The sequence below is a fragment of the Clupea harengus genome, chromosome 14 (genome assembly GCF_900700415.2).
Source record: "Clupea harengus chromosome 14, Ch_v2.0.2, whole genome shotgun sequence".
Taxonomy (NCBI): Eukaryota; Metazoa; Chordata; class Actinopteri; order Clupeiformes; family Clupeidae; genus Clupea; species Clupea harengus.
In genome coordinates, this window is record NC_045165.1 from 8,556,841 (window position 1) to 8,575,900 (window position 19,060).

The window sequence follows — 19,060 nt, forward strand, 5'->3', positions numbered from 1 at the left end:
TATCATACTGATTTCTGATCTTGTTAGAATTTGCCAAGCCCAAAGTGGTGTAAAGTATCTGGACACAAACGTCTTAGTATGTTTTTGTTTCTGTACAGATTTCTTATGTATGTTTGTGTTTGCTTGTGTGTACCTTGCACTCCTTCAGGGGCTGTGTTGATGGTGGATAATAGTCATCCCAAAGGTCAGAGAGGAACAGCATTGCTACGGAGTCCCTTTTTCTCACCACCTCTCCGGAATGCCATGTGCTCGGTGAGAGCAGTTTCCTCTTGTTCTTCTGGCTAAATGAGCAAACACACTCAAAACTCAAAAACAAGGCACACACAATCCCTTTCCTTTCTCTTCTAGTAGTCAATTCTCTTGGCACTCTGGAAGGGTGAGCTTCAAAGCACCCCATTTAAAGCAAACACACTTATCTTCCAGGCACATACAAAATAATGTTGTCACACAGCGTTATATATGCATAGCACATACAACACTTGATGTACTAGGGTGCTACATATATGTAGGGAGAAATGGGAGAAAAACACCAATGAGCAAACGCACACAGCTAATTGCAATCACTGAATGGTCAAAAGGAACATCTCATAATTCCATTTTGCTAATAGGATTACATTTTGTTTCAGGATGAAGGAGCGTGTATACTTTAGTTCAGGTTAATATTATCTTATTTATATTTATGTGGTGACCATAGATAGGCCAATATTAGTGAGGGCAGAAAATACACACAATACTGTAGCAATTGATCAATAACACATGTAATTTATCTAAAAATAATGAACTCCTGTCTATGATTAGAGTGGGTCAGTGCCCTTTGCCTATAGAAAATCTCTTGTAAGATACTGTATAATCTGACTGCCTTTGATGCATTTGTGGATCTTTGCGTGTACGCAGACCCATTCCTTTGCTGCATATGCCAGTTTAGTTGGGAAAAATGAGAGGTGAGAGATTTTGGGCCCGAGGGGAAAGGCTAGCCAGATAAAATAAGAGGGAAAGAGTGACCGGTTGTGGGGTAATGGTTAGAAAGTGAGACAATGTTGCTAGAGGGAAGATAGAAAGAAAAATCGATTGTGTGTGGGTGTTCTGGGAAGGGGGCAGTGTGAAGAAAAAAGCTGCATGGAACTAAGAAAGACAGAAATGGTAGAAGAATATTAGGTTTGTAAGGGAAAGAAAGAAAGAAAGAGAGAGAGAGAGAGAGAGAGAGAGAGAGAGAGAGAGAAAGCAGGCATGCAGCTTGAGTGGCGGCCCCTGCTAGATGTAAAGCAGAGGCCTTCTCTGCCACGGACTGTGCCCAGGGTGATGTGAGGGCACGGCTCACAGCAGTATCAGCCTGGCACTTGCCCAGAGCAGCAGTCATGATTCCAGATTAGCACTTCAAGCCTTCTGCCTCCCCCAGTCCTCATCTCAACACTGTTGCTGGTTCAGAGGAGAGTTCTATGAAGCCTCCAAAGACCAGAAAAAAAAATATTGTTATATTATTATAAAATATTGTTATTTTTATCTTGGTCACACACATAATTATCTTTTGAAATGAGACAATTAGCTTATTATCTTTAGGACGTTTGTGTACAGGATCCCACACAAGAGCATCTTGAGGACACAAGATAAGGATAAATCTTCCTCTAATTGTGTTATTGTAGCAAACCACATTGTTTTGGAGTTTTTGCTGTCCATCAAATATTCCATGCCACTCATACTATTTGCTTACCATATAAAAATAACCATATGGGAAGCAAAGAGGAACTACTATACCGTGCAGTGATTCAGTTCTTCTCTCTTCTGTTCAGTTCGGTTTGGTTTTAATCCGTTCTGCACTCTTTAGCTTCGGTTCTGGATGTGCGGTGGAATCCAGAATGCCGTGCTTAATTTGTCCTTGCTGGAGAATAGCACAGTACCCGAAGGATGGAAAACAAAATGGCAGTCCAGCAGTGAACCCAAGGTACAACATGGAAGCTGGCAACTCGTTACTGTCCCCCTCTACGGACTGGCTGACTGGTAAGGATCCGATTTACAAAGCCTCGATGCAGACTATAAGAATCACAATAATTCAAAGTCTGATTCTGATTTAAATAAACATAAAGTCTTAAAGATGAGTCTAAAATAGGGTCTGATTTAACCTAAACATGCTTTGCCACAGAAAAAAAGCATAGTTCCATGGTGCAGTTATACAACCATATACAACCATAGGTATGGCTTAATTAAGTGTTTTATTTGCTTTGTCAGTGCACCTATGTTGTTAGCAAAGAGGGTTACAAACAAAAAGCAAAACCAGACTTTATAATTAAAGATAATTTCAAATCATCACATTGGTACACAGAATTGGGAGCAGCAATAGATGCATATTTTTTACAAACATGCATTGCACGGTAACCCAGTTCCTACCTGTACCTCTGTAGTTTCCACTTGGTGACTTTATGGTCCTGAAATTGTAATTAAACAAGTCTACCGTTGCAGTTTGGCCCATTTGCCAATATAACCATTAGGTGGTGAGCACAAGTGGTGAGCACAAGAGTATGTTTATATTAATCTAACAGATGTACATAACATTTTCTTCAAAACCTGTCCAATTAAACATTTTTCATGTACTTTATTTCTGCTTGGTCAAAAATGCAAGTACAAATTAAGTGTTTCTTCCCGATTACTTGCTGAAGAGGAATGTTGGTGTTGTACACAAGAACACAAATAAAGACTTTTCTATTCAAGAAGCAAAGTAAATGGCACAGTTGATTCTCCAGCCCTTGAAGAAGCCTTATTGGAGAACTGGTCTTCTCTATCTCTTGCCAAATGCTGATACTTTTCCCATTTACATTCCATTTTTGCGAGCTAAACCCGCATTCTCACTCAGATCTTAATGAATCCCTGTGGGGCTAAGCTTGTACCATGGGCCTTTAGTGTTTCTTAGTTCCTCTGTCTTTGCATCACTGCCTCTTAAAGCAGAGGAGGGTTATGCATTCATCCACTTTTTCCCTTCAATTAACTTTGGCTCTTGACTTGTGAGCTTGAGGAGACAGTGGAAGAGCACCAGACTGTTTCATCTTGATGTGTCTTATTAGACTTCTTCCTTTGTAGCTGGTGTTGCTAATCCTACTCTGTAGAGAGTAGATTAAAATTTTATAACCTCACTTTCTGTTTTTTCTTCTTCTTTTCTTTTTTTATGTCTTGATTATTCTGAATTAGTACTCACAGCCATTAATGTCGGAATGGGTTACACTGACCTCATGCACTGGAATGCCCTGCCCCAATCAACAACTTGGTTTTTAAAATGGAGGAATGTAAAACGGAGCTTAATACTTTCCGTAAAATATGACTGAATCCAAACTGGAGAAAGTTCAGCTTCAACACTAAACGCACTCAGTCACCCCGTGCATCAAGATGATACCAAACATATTACCACATGAAAGACACGATTCTTAATTGCCATGACATATTGCTAATAAAGGTAATTGAGCACTCGGCAGAGACGTATATAATTGCATATATATAGCCTATGGAACAGCACACTGAGTTCTCTCTCTCTTTCTCCCCATCTTTCTCTCTCTCTCTCTCTCTCTCTCTCTCTCTCCCTCTTTCTTCAGGTTTTGGTTGCAGTTCAGCACCTCTGGAACTGCAACGACCTTTGCAGTGGACAATCTATCCCTTAGCATGGACTGTTTTCTGTCTTGTAAGTATAATACTCAGTGTGTTGCTTACTCCCTAAGTCATTGATACATGGGAAAACACCATCTTCATCCTTGAAGTTTAAGGATCCAACTTTGATGATACTTTCCATCAGATCGTGTTACTTAGTTACGGGAGCCTTTCACTGTACTTTCCAGTAAAGGCTGCAAAGGAAAATGAATTATTTTAATGAAAACTTGTATTTGAGTGAGAATGAATTCCACATTGAAGCAAGTACCATTCCCTGTTTAATTCATATGGTGATTCAGCTGTTATGTCAGTAATGACACTCCAGTAACAAGAGATAAAGCCAGAAGCTGGCTCAACTTTGGTCCTCTATCAGAGTTGAGAGCAGAATGGTAAACACATCCGGCAGACTCCTCAGAATGATTCCCAGAGTTCAGGATGCTCATACAACAAATGCTGTGGCGCCTGCAGAACAGAAGTTGAGATCATTAATGCAAACGGATTGGATTAGAGTGGCTAAGCCCATTTATTCGCAGAGTGAGAATGAGCTTCAGGACCCCACTCCAAATCCAAATCTCCTCCTTAAGTACTTCTGATTTCATTTTTAGGCCTCCACGTGATTGGCGCCACAACATTTTAGCAACGGTTGTTATAGCAATAGTGTCACGCAGCAATGGCCGCCACCCACCTGGCGGTGTGCATCACTTTATCTGTAGATGATTATTTCACTTCTGAAAAAAATTAATAGCATAAAAAATTGACAGCCCCAAGAAATGTGTATATTTGATATTTGATGCACCCCTCTGGTAAAAAAATATATATGGCAGATGTTATAAAAGTTTAAATATGCACACGAGCCAGGAGGCTAGAGGTCATTGTCATTAGCTTACAGTACATTGGTAAAGCACATGCCTTCAAGCTCAGAGATGTTTGATCCACACTTATTATGAACCCTATAGATTCTATAGGGTTCATGATAAGTGTGGGTCAAGATGGTACAAAATGGATTGCTTTTTCAAGCCAAGAAAACATTCCTTTAAAATCACTTCACCAATTCTTTATTTTATTTTATTTTACCCTCAGTACCCAAAAAATATTTTCATGGGGGTGGGTAAAATCATGTGTATTCATCATTCTTTTAATTTCATTCAGTTCATCCAGAACCTCTAAAGAACTAATACCAGGGATATTGCCCAGAGCGTTGAAATACCCAGAACTGTCACATTGTGCTGGCAACAGTGCCCATGGGTTTAGCCTGCTTGTCAGGTAGCACACGTGCTGATTCCCATGCCTGAGGTTGTGGTTTGTACAATGCAAGTTGCAGATACATTATCTAATGAGCAGGTGGTATACCACAGATATGACATTATTTTATCATTTAATAATTGTTGGCCAACAGAGTTGAATGCCAATTGAACTGTACTTGTGTGGTAACACGTATTGACCATGTAGCAAGCCTATAACCATCAGAGTATTTTCCTTTAAAGTTAAACCAGATTAGAGACAGACTACTTGAAGTTATCAGAGTTTGTTGTTTCAAATGGACTCCTGACACAGCCAAGATAAACCATATACCACACCAAGAAAATTAAGTTTACGTACTATATTTTACCAATATACAAGCAGTCCTTAATCATATATTCTTTTCATAGTTATTTAAATAAATTCATTCATTCATTATTCAGCTAGAATAATTACTCCCCCAAATCAATATTTTGGACATGGCCTTCAAAAGTGTATAAGCATCTACTAAAGTGACCCTCTTTGTGGCATACCAGTTTGCCAAGTTCATGCACAGAGCCCCACAGCAGCCTTGAAATAGATAACCCTGAGATGGAAAACTTCCCCATTTAAGACTTTCATACCATAAATGACTGGTGGAAGCAAAGCAAGAACTGCCCTGCCCCTGTATTACAACTGCCTTATTACATCGATATTCTATATTCAAAATGGTGATTCGTAGCCCAAAGGAAGCTTAGGCAAGAAATCAGTCCACTCTCAGTTTTCTCAAAGAGGCATATTGAACGACACACTAATTGGAAGGGTTGGAAAGAGTCCACTGATGATGTTATGCTAATTAGAAATGAACAATTATACCTTTTACAGTCCCCCACCACTGCCGTCGCCACTATTGTCATTTTACTTCCTGAGCTAATGAATGAGCAAAAATCTAGAGTGAGAGTTCGAGACAGCTATGAAAGTAATGATGATGGTAATAATTATACTTGTTGCACAGTTGCAGTGGCCATTTTAATGAGTTGCATGTGTGCTGTGAATATAAGAACTAACAAAGAGTTTCTGGACTGAAAAAAACATTCAGTAGTCTTTCCTTAGTCTTTTACAAATGAATGGCCATTTTACGAAACAACGTTTGCTGCACCCCCACTGTATGTTCCCTCAATCTATCTAGATTACTGTTATGTATTTCACAGAACTTTCTGTGGTGGGTCATTCAGTCTCAGAGGAGATTTTCCTGTGCTCAGGCTTTCAACTGTTCCATACTCATTGAAACGTGCACCATTAGACCCTGATGCTGTAATTGAGGATTAGTAATGACAATGGGATCTTACAAAAGCAGAAAATGAAAATGGATTTTCCACCTTTAGTCATGGTAACAGGGTTAAACCTTATTACTCACTGGTCATCATGGCTTCCTGTTTGGTGTTTGATGACTGAACCCCTAATCAGATACTTTCAGAAAGTAATCGTGTCCAAGTTAATTTGCAAGTTACTTTTGTAGCATTTCTTTTATGTAGGTATTACTGTTACCTGTAGTTCAGACCCAAAAATACTAAATTAAAATAAAAGATACATTTTGGCATTACCTATAACCTTGCTATTATAATATATAATTATGTGGATAATAATAATTAGCATGATGGATCCAGTCTTGGTCATCTTTGGCCATTGTGTATGTGCTTGTCGTCAGTGTGGCAGATGATAGTGGACACATTCTTGATATTGAATTATTGAAATGAATAGTATCATGACTACTTTGGGCGTATTAGGATATAAAGATGAAAAATCTGCACACTAGGAGCAATATACTCAGACAATAAATTGTAATAAAGCCTGAGCTGCCGTGCTGTGAGCTGTATATCTGGCTCTCGACTGTTTGACATGTAATACCATTTAAACAGTAAGAAGTCTCTTGTCCTGCGGTCTATACTTTAAGTTGGCGTAGTGGTATACATGATTTGTGTGGTTAATTGCAGCAGTTGTACTTAGAATTTGTAGTCTGTGTAGGCAAGTGTGTCCACAAATATTTTTCTTGTGCAAGTGTTGGTGTTGGACTAGTTTGTATGAGCCGGTCATCCCTTTCCATTCAGAGCAGAGCCTCATATAACCTACACATGCTGTGTATGGATAACAAGGCCACTTCTCCCATTGCAGCAGAATTCGGTTGTGTTTGACACCCCCATTAACAGATACTGACAGCAGATCTGGCCACAGCACTGGCCTCCAGCACCCAGTCGCACCTCGACTGCAATGGAATACAAATGGCTTCTCACTGATCACCTTATTGAGAAGAAAAGTTTGACACTGATTTTAAGGAGAGAGTAGAAAGGAAAAGTTTTCTTCTTGTTTGGAGTTTCACAGCGGAAATGTATTTCTGGCCTGGTGTTATTTTCGGCATGCAGTTACATCGCCATAACTGTCAGGGCTGTTAGGTGAGCAGCATGCTGGTCCTCTTAGCCTTTTTGTAACGACATCAAATGTTCTATCGAAAACAAAGTGTTGTGTGACGTAAATAAAAAAATAAAGACATTATGAGCAATGATGAGCGTATAATGACACTGACATCGAATTATTTTATTTCGTTTTGTATTCGTTTTATGTGTACTTCAGCATAATATTCTATATTGATACATTTCTGTCATCATATCTGTATGATATTCGGTGCTGCAGATTATCATACTGACGTTTTTAGCCTCAACATAATTGGCCACAGTGTCGGTAGCAGATTTAAAATGTATGTACTGTGCTAGAGAGTGACATTTGTCTTTCAAGAGATATTACGCCTACGATGGCAACAAGAAGTTGTTTGGATACATTGACCTTGGGAAACATATTTAAATTAATAATTTTTTTTTTTTAAACAGATACCACATAAAGAACTGTGAATTACAAAATGTTTACAATCTTCTATACGGCTAGTGTCTCTTTAGTGTCACCTTGTCCCAAGGCTTCACAACTTGAGAGAGATGGAACTTCGCCACTTCTGAACTCACATACTACAGAGACTAGTTGACGCTAACAGGCATCGCTAGAGTTTGATGGATTATGCCGGTTCTCAGTGCTAGGGGAGATACTTTGGCGGGAGTGTTTTTAGAAGATGATTTAAGAGTTGGAGATGAGAGGTAGCATTTTTCACAATGCCCCATATTGTCAGAGGAGCATTGTGTGGGGGGGGAAAGGGATGATCTGTCTTTTCGGGGAAGCTGGCAAGTGAAACAATGGCAGGGCTCATGTGGCTTGTCACCATAATTAAGAAACATGCAGTTGTCTCATGACTCCTTCAGCACTGGTGGAATGCACAACCATCTGTCTTAGTGCATTGAAGTGCAGAAGGGGGGGTCTCAGAGAGATCCTTTACCTTATTTTAAATCTTTACTGGATTATACTGGCTTTGACGGAGTGTAAATATGGAAACTGAGAGTGTTCAGGCCTCTATAGGGTTCCGAAGGGAGTTCCAAGGGTTTGCGTTTGACTTCTAAAATGCATAAGTAATCAACATCTGTCCTGTCATGTCAATCAAAAGTGGAATTTGTCGCCTCTTCAAGTTAATTTGTTATGTACTTGATACGTGTCAATCTATAAAGCTGGAGATCATAATTGTCAAAAACCTTAAACACACGTAATGTGTTTTTGTCATGGTTAAGGTAATTGGCAATTAACCAAAGGCATTGTGTGTTTTCTGATCATTTAGTTTGAAAGTTTCTGTTAAAAATCTCAATGAGCTAAATTGCTTTATTTCAAGAACATTTCAGTTTTGTTGGACAAAACACCAGGCCACCCAAATACCCCACCACCACCATTTCCCATTGGGTACTTTACCTCTCATATGCCTTAGAAAATCTTTCTTAAGAAACCGGTTAAAAATACCGGAAATTAGCATACAGTACAAGATAGAGAGATCCATAGAATAATTTCAGTGAGAGAACCTTGGAATAACAGATCTTATTTAGGTATCTGCAAACAGTAGTAGTAATGGGATAGATAGTGGAGAGGGTGGACTATATAAGGTAATATAAAGTGCTTTTGATATTGCTAATAGGGAAAGACATTCAGGAAGCAGAAATAATACCAGCCAAGATGGTGCATACACCTCAAGGTGCATTCTTTTCTGGTACCTGGATCCTATGAAGTCCACTATCCCGCACTAATACCACGGTTGCCACAATTGCCCCGTGGCCCAGGTTGCCCCGTCACTAGTTCGGAGTGGATGGTTAAATGTGAAGGTTAAATGTGAAGGTTAAATGCATTCACAAATCCAGGATTAAACTCTAAATTACAAGACTTGCATCCTTCTAGTGAGCATCTGTTAATAAAATATATTCTGTCGACATCCAGCACAAGTAATGATTAAAATTGAATCAAATTATAGCCACACATAGAAAAACAAATACTTTGTTGGATAAGATTCATGCATATAAAAATTTATTATTTTTGCCCTTCTCATTTGTATATCATCTTACTTGATGGCTTTGGCATTTCCATATGTTTTGTAGAGAATATAGAACAATTTGTTAGACTAACAGCACTTGGTATGAGACATGTTATAATTTCTCCCGACCAGTTGAGCAGGAAATGTCAGTGGATGATTGCTCTGTAGAAGGAAGCAGCCATGCACCCTGAAATGCTACAGTAAGCAACCATGAGTGTCAATTATCAGAACACCATGACTTCCGAATGAGTGCAAAATATTTTGCTTACTTGCAGAAGTTTTTTTTTTTTTATATTCCTAACATTTTTAAATACTCTACCTCAATATGGACAACAATTTCAGTGGAAGGAATCACAAAGAGGGTAATTGAATTGTCATTATGTGATGATTCACTTTTCGTAGGAGCGGCGGTCCGCTGATGTTTTCCCCAATCACCTTCCACAGCCCATCTACCATTTCCCCCACAGACCTCACCTAGTCTGGAGTCTCATCTAGCCTTTTCTCATGTCCGTTAGTGAAGTCACAAAGAGCGTGAGAGCAATTTTAATCCCCCCCCCCCCATCTCTTAACTCAGAACATCTCTACAACACTAAAGCAGGACATGTCTATAACTCATTGTTCTGCAAAGGTAGCTATGATTCAGCTGGAAATGTGAATGTTTCTAGCCCCAGCTGCAAGTCATCAATAAATCACAAATGTTGGATAGATTATTACTACTCTCTAAAATCTCCTCTAAAAAGCAGACAGAGCCCATCACACATCAACACTAACCCTGTGGACATTTGATCTTTGTCGTATGTTGTCTAGACACAGGTGTTCTGACCCAGTCTACCCCTCACAACCTCTTCAACTCAACTCTTGGCCAGAGCAAACTCACAAGGTCCAATCTTGAAAGCTCTGTGTTAGGTGAAAATTCACCCTTGTTACCTCAGGACTCCGGAGTTGCATATAAGTATATTTATTAGACAAACAACAATTGCAATCGGGCTCACTCCCAGCACAAGGCTGAAAGTGAATCAATTTCACTCACAAACCACAAGGGTTATATACTTAAGATTTATCTAATACTGACGCCATAAATGTTTAACATCACAGTCAAAACAAAGTTCTCGACTGAGCTTCTTGTATCTTCCCAGAAAACAATAAGTGGCGCCAGTTAATCAAAGTTAAACATATACACAGGAACACAGAAAAGCCATGTTCCTGTTGAAAGAAAAGCATATAAGGTTATTATTAATTCAAGGCACTTGATTCATATATTCTAAAGTTATTAACAGTTTTTGGTAATTATCTCCATCACTCTGCAGTCAGTGTTTACACGTTGAAGTAATTGTTTTAGTTGAGTACGTCAACAAAGTATGTAATGTGAAGGAAAGTAGGGTACCTCCAGACTGACTTCAAAGAAATGGCAGTTGGTGCCTCTGAATATTTAGTGAATGTTAGTTACTTAAATCCTTGTAATGTTTTTCATTTGTATTCCTCTCCACCATACAACTGAAATAATCTTGCTGATGATAGAGAGTTTCCTCATGAGAGAAGCGTATAAAACACCTTATCATTCCTCAGGTGGGTCTTAAGATGCCCTCACACTGAAAATAGGGAAAGGGGAAACATGCTTTTCCACCATCTGGATGAATTTCCAGGTGGATCGGGGGGGGATTTCATTTGACAGTTTTAAAATAATTATTCTATCTTAATTTTCTGCATCATGAAGCTATTCGGGTAGTGCTTTAATTCACCACCAGAGACCTGTAATTCTACATGTGTGATGAGAGGCAACTAGAGCATGAATCAGCAGAGGGTAATGTCATGCTTGTTCTTCAATCTACAGCAAATGGAGAGTTTACACCAGTGGTGACAAGCACCCCTACAATGACTGTGAGCCAACCGTCTGATGAGACCACCATGCCCGCCTTTCCAGAAGATGGGATGATCTTTCCAGAGGACTGTGAGTAGTTATATTTCTGGCTGTAACAGAGGAACAACCTAGAGTTTTGATGTGTGTCGCTGTGTCTGTGTGTGAGTATTGGGGAGCTAGAGTTATTACGGAGAATGAAACAGACACAAAGACACACACAAAGCACGCACGCACGCACGCACGCACGCACGCACGCATGCACGCACGCACGGACACACACAGTTTTTTCTCATGTGGTATAATTGAAGGAAAAGAAAGTCTGCCATCTGCTGGCTTGATTCACCAGGAATTTCTTCACTTGGCTTCATATTGAATCAAAGGTTGCAGAAAGGCCAGTTATCCGGTTTATAACATTGAACTCTAATTTAAATGTCATTTGTGCCAGAAGGAATTCTCTTTGATCTTCCCATTAAAAGTTCATCTTGAGTTCTTAGGAACAGGGAATGATATCATACCGTATCTGTAGAAGGGCAAATACACTTTTATTATGCAGGCAGCACTACTGATGAAGGGTTTGACAAAGCTAAATACATGCAGTCAGGCAAGTGAACCAGCCATTAGGAGGCTAGCATTCATTCAGGCATTGACAAACCCCGCCAGGCTTTTGTTGCAAAGATTGGTTGCAAGACATGGTAATTGCATTAATCAATATCTTGTATTCCTGCCTGCAGCAGCTATGATGTTTTGTGACACCCAACCTCCTCGAGTTTTTCCTACCCTGATAAATCTCAGTGACTGCTTAATCTTCTATTTGTCATGACTTGTTTTCTGCAAGACGCCTACACCAATGTGCTTTGCATCCTCCAAAACTTCACTAATTTATTCCTTGCCACAGGCATAAAAGAATGCATTTTGCATCCTCCACTGCATCATGGGACACTAATTGTATGGGGGTCATCTCTTAGACAATCTAATCCCCTGTACTTGTGCTTCCCTGGCATGTAAATGCAATAACAGTGTAGTCCTTTCATTGTCTATGACCATGTTTTCCACTATTAAAAAGTGTAGTATGTTTCCCTTATCACCTAAGTGCAGTTGTGTCACATGGCGACGACTGTCGGTTGGACTGTTGTCTGGACAGATACCATGTCATTTCATGCAGTAGTGGAGATACTGATTATACTCGCTGCCCAATGCTAAAAAAAAACCTTATTTGATGTGGTTTGGTTGGCAGACAGTTACTGGCAAATGAGCGCTGAACCTACAAATTCTAGGTTCATTCTTACCATTTAGATGGACAATCTGTCTCAGTCTTCCACCCCCCACACCCCCCATTATTTCTCTTTCTCTCTCTCTCTCGCTCGCTCTCTCTTTTTAATCTTCTCAGGCCACAAAGTATTGATTTCCTCTATTCTACCATTTCATTGTATTCTACAGGGCTGCATCTGGGCATCCCAAATTGCCTTCATTGTGCTGACTCATCTCTCCGCAGCTGTGAGAGAACATGACCACTGTTAGATGGGCCCACTGACCCACCATTTCCCACAGAGAGAGAGGAGAATATGTTACTACTTCAGTCAGCCACTAATTATTCAAACGTCATAATTTTGTATCTTATAATTGACACTCTTTCAGTCAATTGCCTCCTACGTCACTTAACAATGAGGCAGCTGCCAAAGGCAGACTCTGTGTTGTATGCAGCCTGGCACACTGAAGTTCAATGCGACAGCACATTGTAAAGCTCCTAATGAGTTCTGTAAGTCTTCCAAGGCTCATTTACCACCATTTACCATCCTCATTTCAGGCAACTCTTTTGTTTTCCATTTCTGCATTACATTTGGAAATAAAAGCTAATGTTAAAACAATGTACAATATGGCTTCTCAGACAGCACACTCTGAGTATATCCAAGAGAGTCATTTGCCTTCCAAAATGTCCGTTTCATGGATGAGATTATTTTACAAAGTAACAAAATCAACTTAATCTAAACACCCAAATCTGGAGTTTGTCCTTGAGTCTCCTTTTTTATATGAAATGAATGCCGTTTCTCAGCATCTCATTACAACAGAGAGCAAGCGTCGCCAGTGTAACCTGAATAATGACATGCCACTCTGTTAGCGGAAAAACAAGTGTAGCAAACATTAGCCTCCAGTAATTTCTTCTGTAGCACAGTCTTATGGAAATGAATGATATAGCATCTAAGGCACCTATGTCGATGTAAATAAAGAAAATGTAAACGCTGTCTTTGATTCTGGTATTTCAACTGTAATGTATTTCCTATGATGACAGTTTTGACTGAATGTCTTATAGATTTCGAGATGCGTAAAAAACGCGTGTGTGTGTCTATGAGTGTGTGTGTGTGTGTGTGTGTGTGTGTGTGTGTGTGTGTGTGTGTGTGTGTGTGTGTGTGTGTGTGTGTGTGTGTGCGTGCGCGCGTGTGTGTGTGTGTGTGTCTAGGTTCTCATTTATGCTTTGCGACTCTTTGACAGTTTACTCTTATTAGTGCTGCCCTGTGCCCTGGGGAACATATCTCAATAAAGAAATAGAGGAAGATTCATAGATCTGCAAGGAACATATATATTGTTCAGTCTGTTAAGTGCCAGGCAGAGAGACATAGGAGTCTCATTTAGTTTCCTAGGGCTTGGGGCTCCCGCCACATAGAGGGAAATAGAGCCCGTCAATCGTCTTAGGCAAGTAAATGAGATCAAGGCTGGTATAAGCCATAAGATTTGGTTTGTAGGCAGACAGGATTTCAAGCAGAGTGGGGAGAGAACTCTGTGGGTCCAGGAAGCAGTGGATCAATTGGGGTTAGACAGGGTTGTATCCCTCTCTACAGGACAGCCAATGAGAGGCTCCGCATGGAGTCATGGCTCCAGCTGGTTGTAGACCTCTCTTTGTGCTTTGGCCCTCAAGTAACAGCAGCAGGTTACAAATCGATTGCCTGCCACATAACACCATAAATGTGAGTTAGATTTATAGTTACCAAGTAACCTCCTGTTGGTAAGGGTAAGCTCTGCAGGATTGATGGATGGTGGGAGTTTGATGACTGATTATTAGAGCTGGTTTTACATAAAAAGAGTATATGACGCATAATTCACTGAAGGGAATGGTTTACATTCGCACAGGTGAGGAGAAACTAAACTGAATACAGCCGCAGCGATATATATCATGTGAGTGCCCCATATGGTAGCGTGTGCCCCACTGAATTATCTGACAAAAAAGGGCAGCTCAGCCAACACAGCTTCACCCATTTGACTAAAGTAATTTCCAAAATAGCGCAAGGTACAGCTACCATCTGTAGCAGGGGCACAGCATTATAGAACTAATGAGTTTGTCACTATCCACAGCCCAAACCTGTCCCCTTGGAGAGGAGTGTGGCTAAGGGAGCTGTTCATTGCTCTGATATGTCACAGGAAACAGTTACGGAATGTCAAACATCCAAACTGTTAACATTTGTGTGAGTGAAACAGTTGTTTACAAGAGGGATTAAACAAAGTAATTTCTTTCTTTCTTTTTTTCTTTCTTTGTTTGTGTTTGCAGCTGCCACGAAATGGACCTTCCATACATGTGGTGCAATTGGCCCAGAGGGACCCACGCAGAATCAGTGCAACATTGCTTATCGCAACAGCAATGTCAATGTCACAGTAGGAACCAGAACACCCTTCCAGGGGATCCAAAGCTGGATAGTGCCTGAAACAGGGGAATACAGGTACAGCCACCACACTGACTTGCAAACAACTGTACTCACACACACATATCCACACCTAGACAAAAAAAAAATTATCTAGGGGGAAGAATGCTGGAGATAACCATTGTTTTTTTGTTCATGATCGAGTGCGAGATTCCCACTATTCCATAACTCTGTTGATGACTCCTGTTTTTACCATGAGAGGAGACATGCGAGAAAAAGCCCACACTGAAGTCAAAATGAAAGATTTTCAGGTCAATCTGCAATCAAAAATGGGCAGCGAGAAAACCCAAAGTTGGCTAGTTTACTAATGTAGCACCCAGCATGAGTAGGGGCTGTCATCAGGCATGGGCAGTAACTTGTCTATGTTTGAGCAGGATGGAGGAAACAGACATCTCTTCTCTGTCTCTCTGTCTTTTGCGTATGTGTGTGTTTTGATTTGTTCAAGGATGTGTATAAATGTGCAAGAAAAATTATTTTCCATATGTGCAAAACAATGTAATGTATGTCCAAGGAATAATGGATGACATGGCATCCTTTTAGTAGAAAAATAATGTATGCAAAACTACATGTGGTTATGCATCGTTGCTCAAATGATACAATGGTCTATACTAAATTTTTCCACTTATACCACGGCTATTACATATATTCATGTTCATTCCATGCGATATTATGTCCTTCCACCACTGAATTAGTTAGATAAATCATACATTATCAGAACATTTTCCCCATAATTGCAAAGGCAAAGCAACCGTCCTGAAAAAAACTGAAATGAGATCCAGTATTAGCTATCTGACATAGTAGGCCTGTGTGCTGACTCTATAGTGTAACTGCAGCGCAGTCCACATAGATGGGTAAAACTGCATTTCCCTGACATACGCTGCTACATTATAATGCACACGCTAAAACCTTAATGTTAAGTGGACACAGTTGTTATGCCTCTCAAAATGTTTCCCTTCTCGATATCACCTCTCAAAATGTCCAATGAACTCAATTGTAATTGCAAAACCATCAGCAACAACTCGCAATTTCTGTAAATGTAAAACGTTACCTGCCATTCTGAGAACTGCATCACAATCAAGTACTCAACACAGCCGTTGTGAAAGAATAGCTATTGGGTCCTTCTATTAAACAATTAAATCAATCTTGGGTCCCTGAATTATGAATTTAACCAAAGTTAAGCCGATGTATAACTACTACTGATATACAAAGGAATTAATAAATTCACTAGTAGCAGTTACACTATGAACATCAACCAAGCATATTTCTTTCTCACAAGTAGTTATTTTCAAAAAACGAATAATTAAATAAAACCACATTTACTAAACATTATATATTAGCAAAACAACCTGGATTGAAAATTTTAAAAATATATACAGTACCAGTCAAAAGTTTGGACACACCTTCTCATTCAATGGCTTTTCTTTATTTACATTTTTTTCTACATTGCAGATTAATATTGAAGACATCAAAACTATGAAGGAAGACATATGGAGTTGTGGTAAACAAAAAAAGTGTTAAATAAACTAGAATATGGTTTATATTTTAGATTATTCAAAGTAGCCACCTTTTGCTGTGATGACAATTTTGCACATTTGGCATTCTTTCAAGCAGCTTCACGAGGTAGTCACCTGGAATGGTTTTCAATTAACAGGTGTGCCTTGTCAACAGTTAATTTGTGGAATTGTTTGCCTTCTTAATGTGTTTGAGACCATCAGTTGTGTTGTGCAGAGGCAGGGTTGGTGCACAGTTCTATAAAGTGAATAGGCCTATTCGACTACAGTTCTAATCCATATTATGGCAAGAACCACTCAACTAAGTAAAGAGAAACAACAGTCCATTATTACTTTAAGACAGGAAGGTCAGTCAAGCCGGAAGATTTCAAGAACTTTGAATGTATCCAGTGCAGTAGCAAAAACCATCAAACGCTATGATTAAACTGGCTCTCATGAGGACCGCCCCAGGACAGGAAGACCAAGAGTTACCTCTGCTGCAGAAGATAAGTTCATTAGAGTTACCAGCCTCAGAAACCGCCAATTAACTGCACCTCAGATTAGAGCCCACATAAATGCTTTGCAGAGTTCAAGTAGCAGATACATCTCAACATCAACTGTTCAGAGTAGACTGCGTGAATCAGGCCTTCATGGTGGAATTGCTGCAAAGAAACCACTACTGAGGATGAACAACAAGAAGAAGAGACTTGCTTGGGCCAAGAAACACAAGGAATGGACATTAAACCAGTGGAAATCTACTTTGGTCTGATGAGTCCAAATTTGAGATTTTTGGTTCCACCAGCATGGCTACCAAAGCATTCTGTAGCAACATGCCATCCCATCTGGTTTGCGCTTAGTGGGACCATCATTTGTATTTCAACAGGGCAATGACCCCAAACACACCTCCAGGCTATGTAAGGGCTATATGATCAAGAAGGAGAGTGATGGAGTGCTGGGTCAGATGACCTGGCCTCCACAATCACCCAACCTAAACCCAGTTGAGATGGTCTGGGATGAGTTGGACCACAGAGTGAAGGCAAAGCAGCCACAAGTGCTCAGCACCTCTGGGAACTCCTTCAAGACTGTTGGAAAACCATTCCAGGTGACTACCTCATGAAGCTGATTGAAAGAATGCCAAGAGTGTGCAAAGCTGTCATCAAAGCAAAAGGTGGCTATATGGGCTAAGTCTATACTTTAAGCCCAGAGGGATTGCTGACCGAGCACTTAATTGACGCGCTTGTTAGATGTCAAATAAGTTCCAATTTTGCGTTCTCGTTCTTGGTTATGCAAATTTTATTTCTCACAGTAAGATCCAGTCCATAAGCATGTCCATACATCCAAACTTGCATCTTATATACATGGAACAGACCTTTGCAAATACAAATGAAGCGGTCAAAAAGGTGTGTGTGCTCTCCCTCCGTCAAGCAACACCTGATACCTGCATGAACTTTCACCCCTATATTGTGTAAGCCTAATTAAAATGGAGCGCCATCTAGTGTCCCACACAAGATTAAAACATGAACCCAAATGGCTCCTACACACCGGCCCCTAATTGTGATGGCCAGGACATAACAATTCCAACACGTACCAATGGGAGCCATAAAGAAAAGAGGGCAGAGTGAAATCACACCTATAGATACTCAGCAAGTTTGAAACATTAGCAAGGTAAAATGAAGACGCAAGTTAAGGCTAACCTATGACTCATGCAGCAAACAAAGTTTTGTCACAGGCCTTTCGATGATGCTCATTTTTGTCTGCAGACGTACTGATCGGGCAAACCCCCTTTTATCATGAAAAGCCTCCAAGACTCTTCCAAGTGGCCAAGAACCACGTGGGGCAGTAGGGTCCATGATGATTACAATATCTCCAGGTTTAAGATTGCCCCTCTTTTGATTCCATTTCTGCCGTTCCTGCAGTAAAGGTAGGTATTCACGTATCCATCTTTTCCAAAAGAGGTCAGAGATATATTGGACTTGTCTCCACCTCCGTCTGACGTACAGGTCATGTTGTTCAAACAGTCCGGGTGGTAAAGATGGTTTTCCTTTCATAAGCAGGATATGGTTAGGAGTCAGGGGTTCGAGATCATTTGGATCATCGGACAGTTTGGTGATGGGTCGGTCATTTAGAATAGCCTCTGCCTCGCACATGACTGTATGAAGTCCATCATCGTCTAGCCTCTGCTGTCGAAGCACTGCATTCAGGATTCTCCTTACCATGCGAATCACACGCTCCCAGACGCCGCCAAAATGTGACCCTGCTGGAGGATTGAAGCTCCACTTGATTCCCCTTTGTTGCAACATTCCTTCGATCTGTGCTTGGTTCAGACATGAGAGTGCCTCCCTTAATTCTCTTTCAGTCGCTGTAAAGTTGGTCCCGTTATCAGATTGAATATGAACCACTTGACCCCTTCTACAGGTGAATCGTCTGAAAACATTAATGCATGCATCTGTATCCAAGGAGTTGGCTACTTCTAGGTGGACCGCTCTACTGGTCAAACAGGTGAAAATCACGCCATAGCGCTTGACTGTACCTCGTCCTCTTTTCACCTCTATCGGTCCAAAGTAGTCGACTCCCACATTGGTAAACGGTGGGTGATCAGGAAGAATCCTTTCCTTTGGCAAATCTGCCATTTTTTGCTCCATCATTTTACCATTGTGTCTTCTACAGAAAGCACATTCAGTGATGATTTTCCTCACCGCTGAATTTGCACCTGTGATCCAGTACCGTCTCC

General features: G+C 40.3%; 1 protein-coding gene across 1 annotated transcript in view; it reads left to right on the plus strand.

Moving 5' to 3' along the window:
• The window catches only part of alk (ALK receptor tyrosine kinase), a 256,323-nt gene that overhangs the window by 216,003 nt on the left and 21,260 nt on the right, over positions 1-19,060 (plus strand). The window contains exons 8-12 of the mRNA XM_031579809.2: positions 149-252; positions 1,823-1,995; positions 3,576-3,661; positions 11,124-11,240; positions 14,689-14,857. Coding sequence (XP_031435669.2) covers positions 149-252; positions 1,823-1,995; positions 3,576-3,661; positions 11,124-11,240; positions 14,689-14,857 — 649 coding nt within the window. The remainder of the gene's footprint in view (positions 1-148; positions 253-1,822; positions 1,996-3,575; positions 3,662-11,123; positions 11,241-14,688; positions 14,858-19,060) is intronic.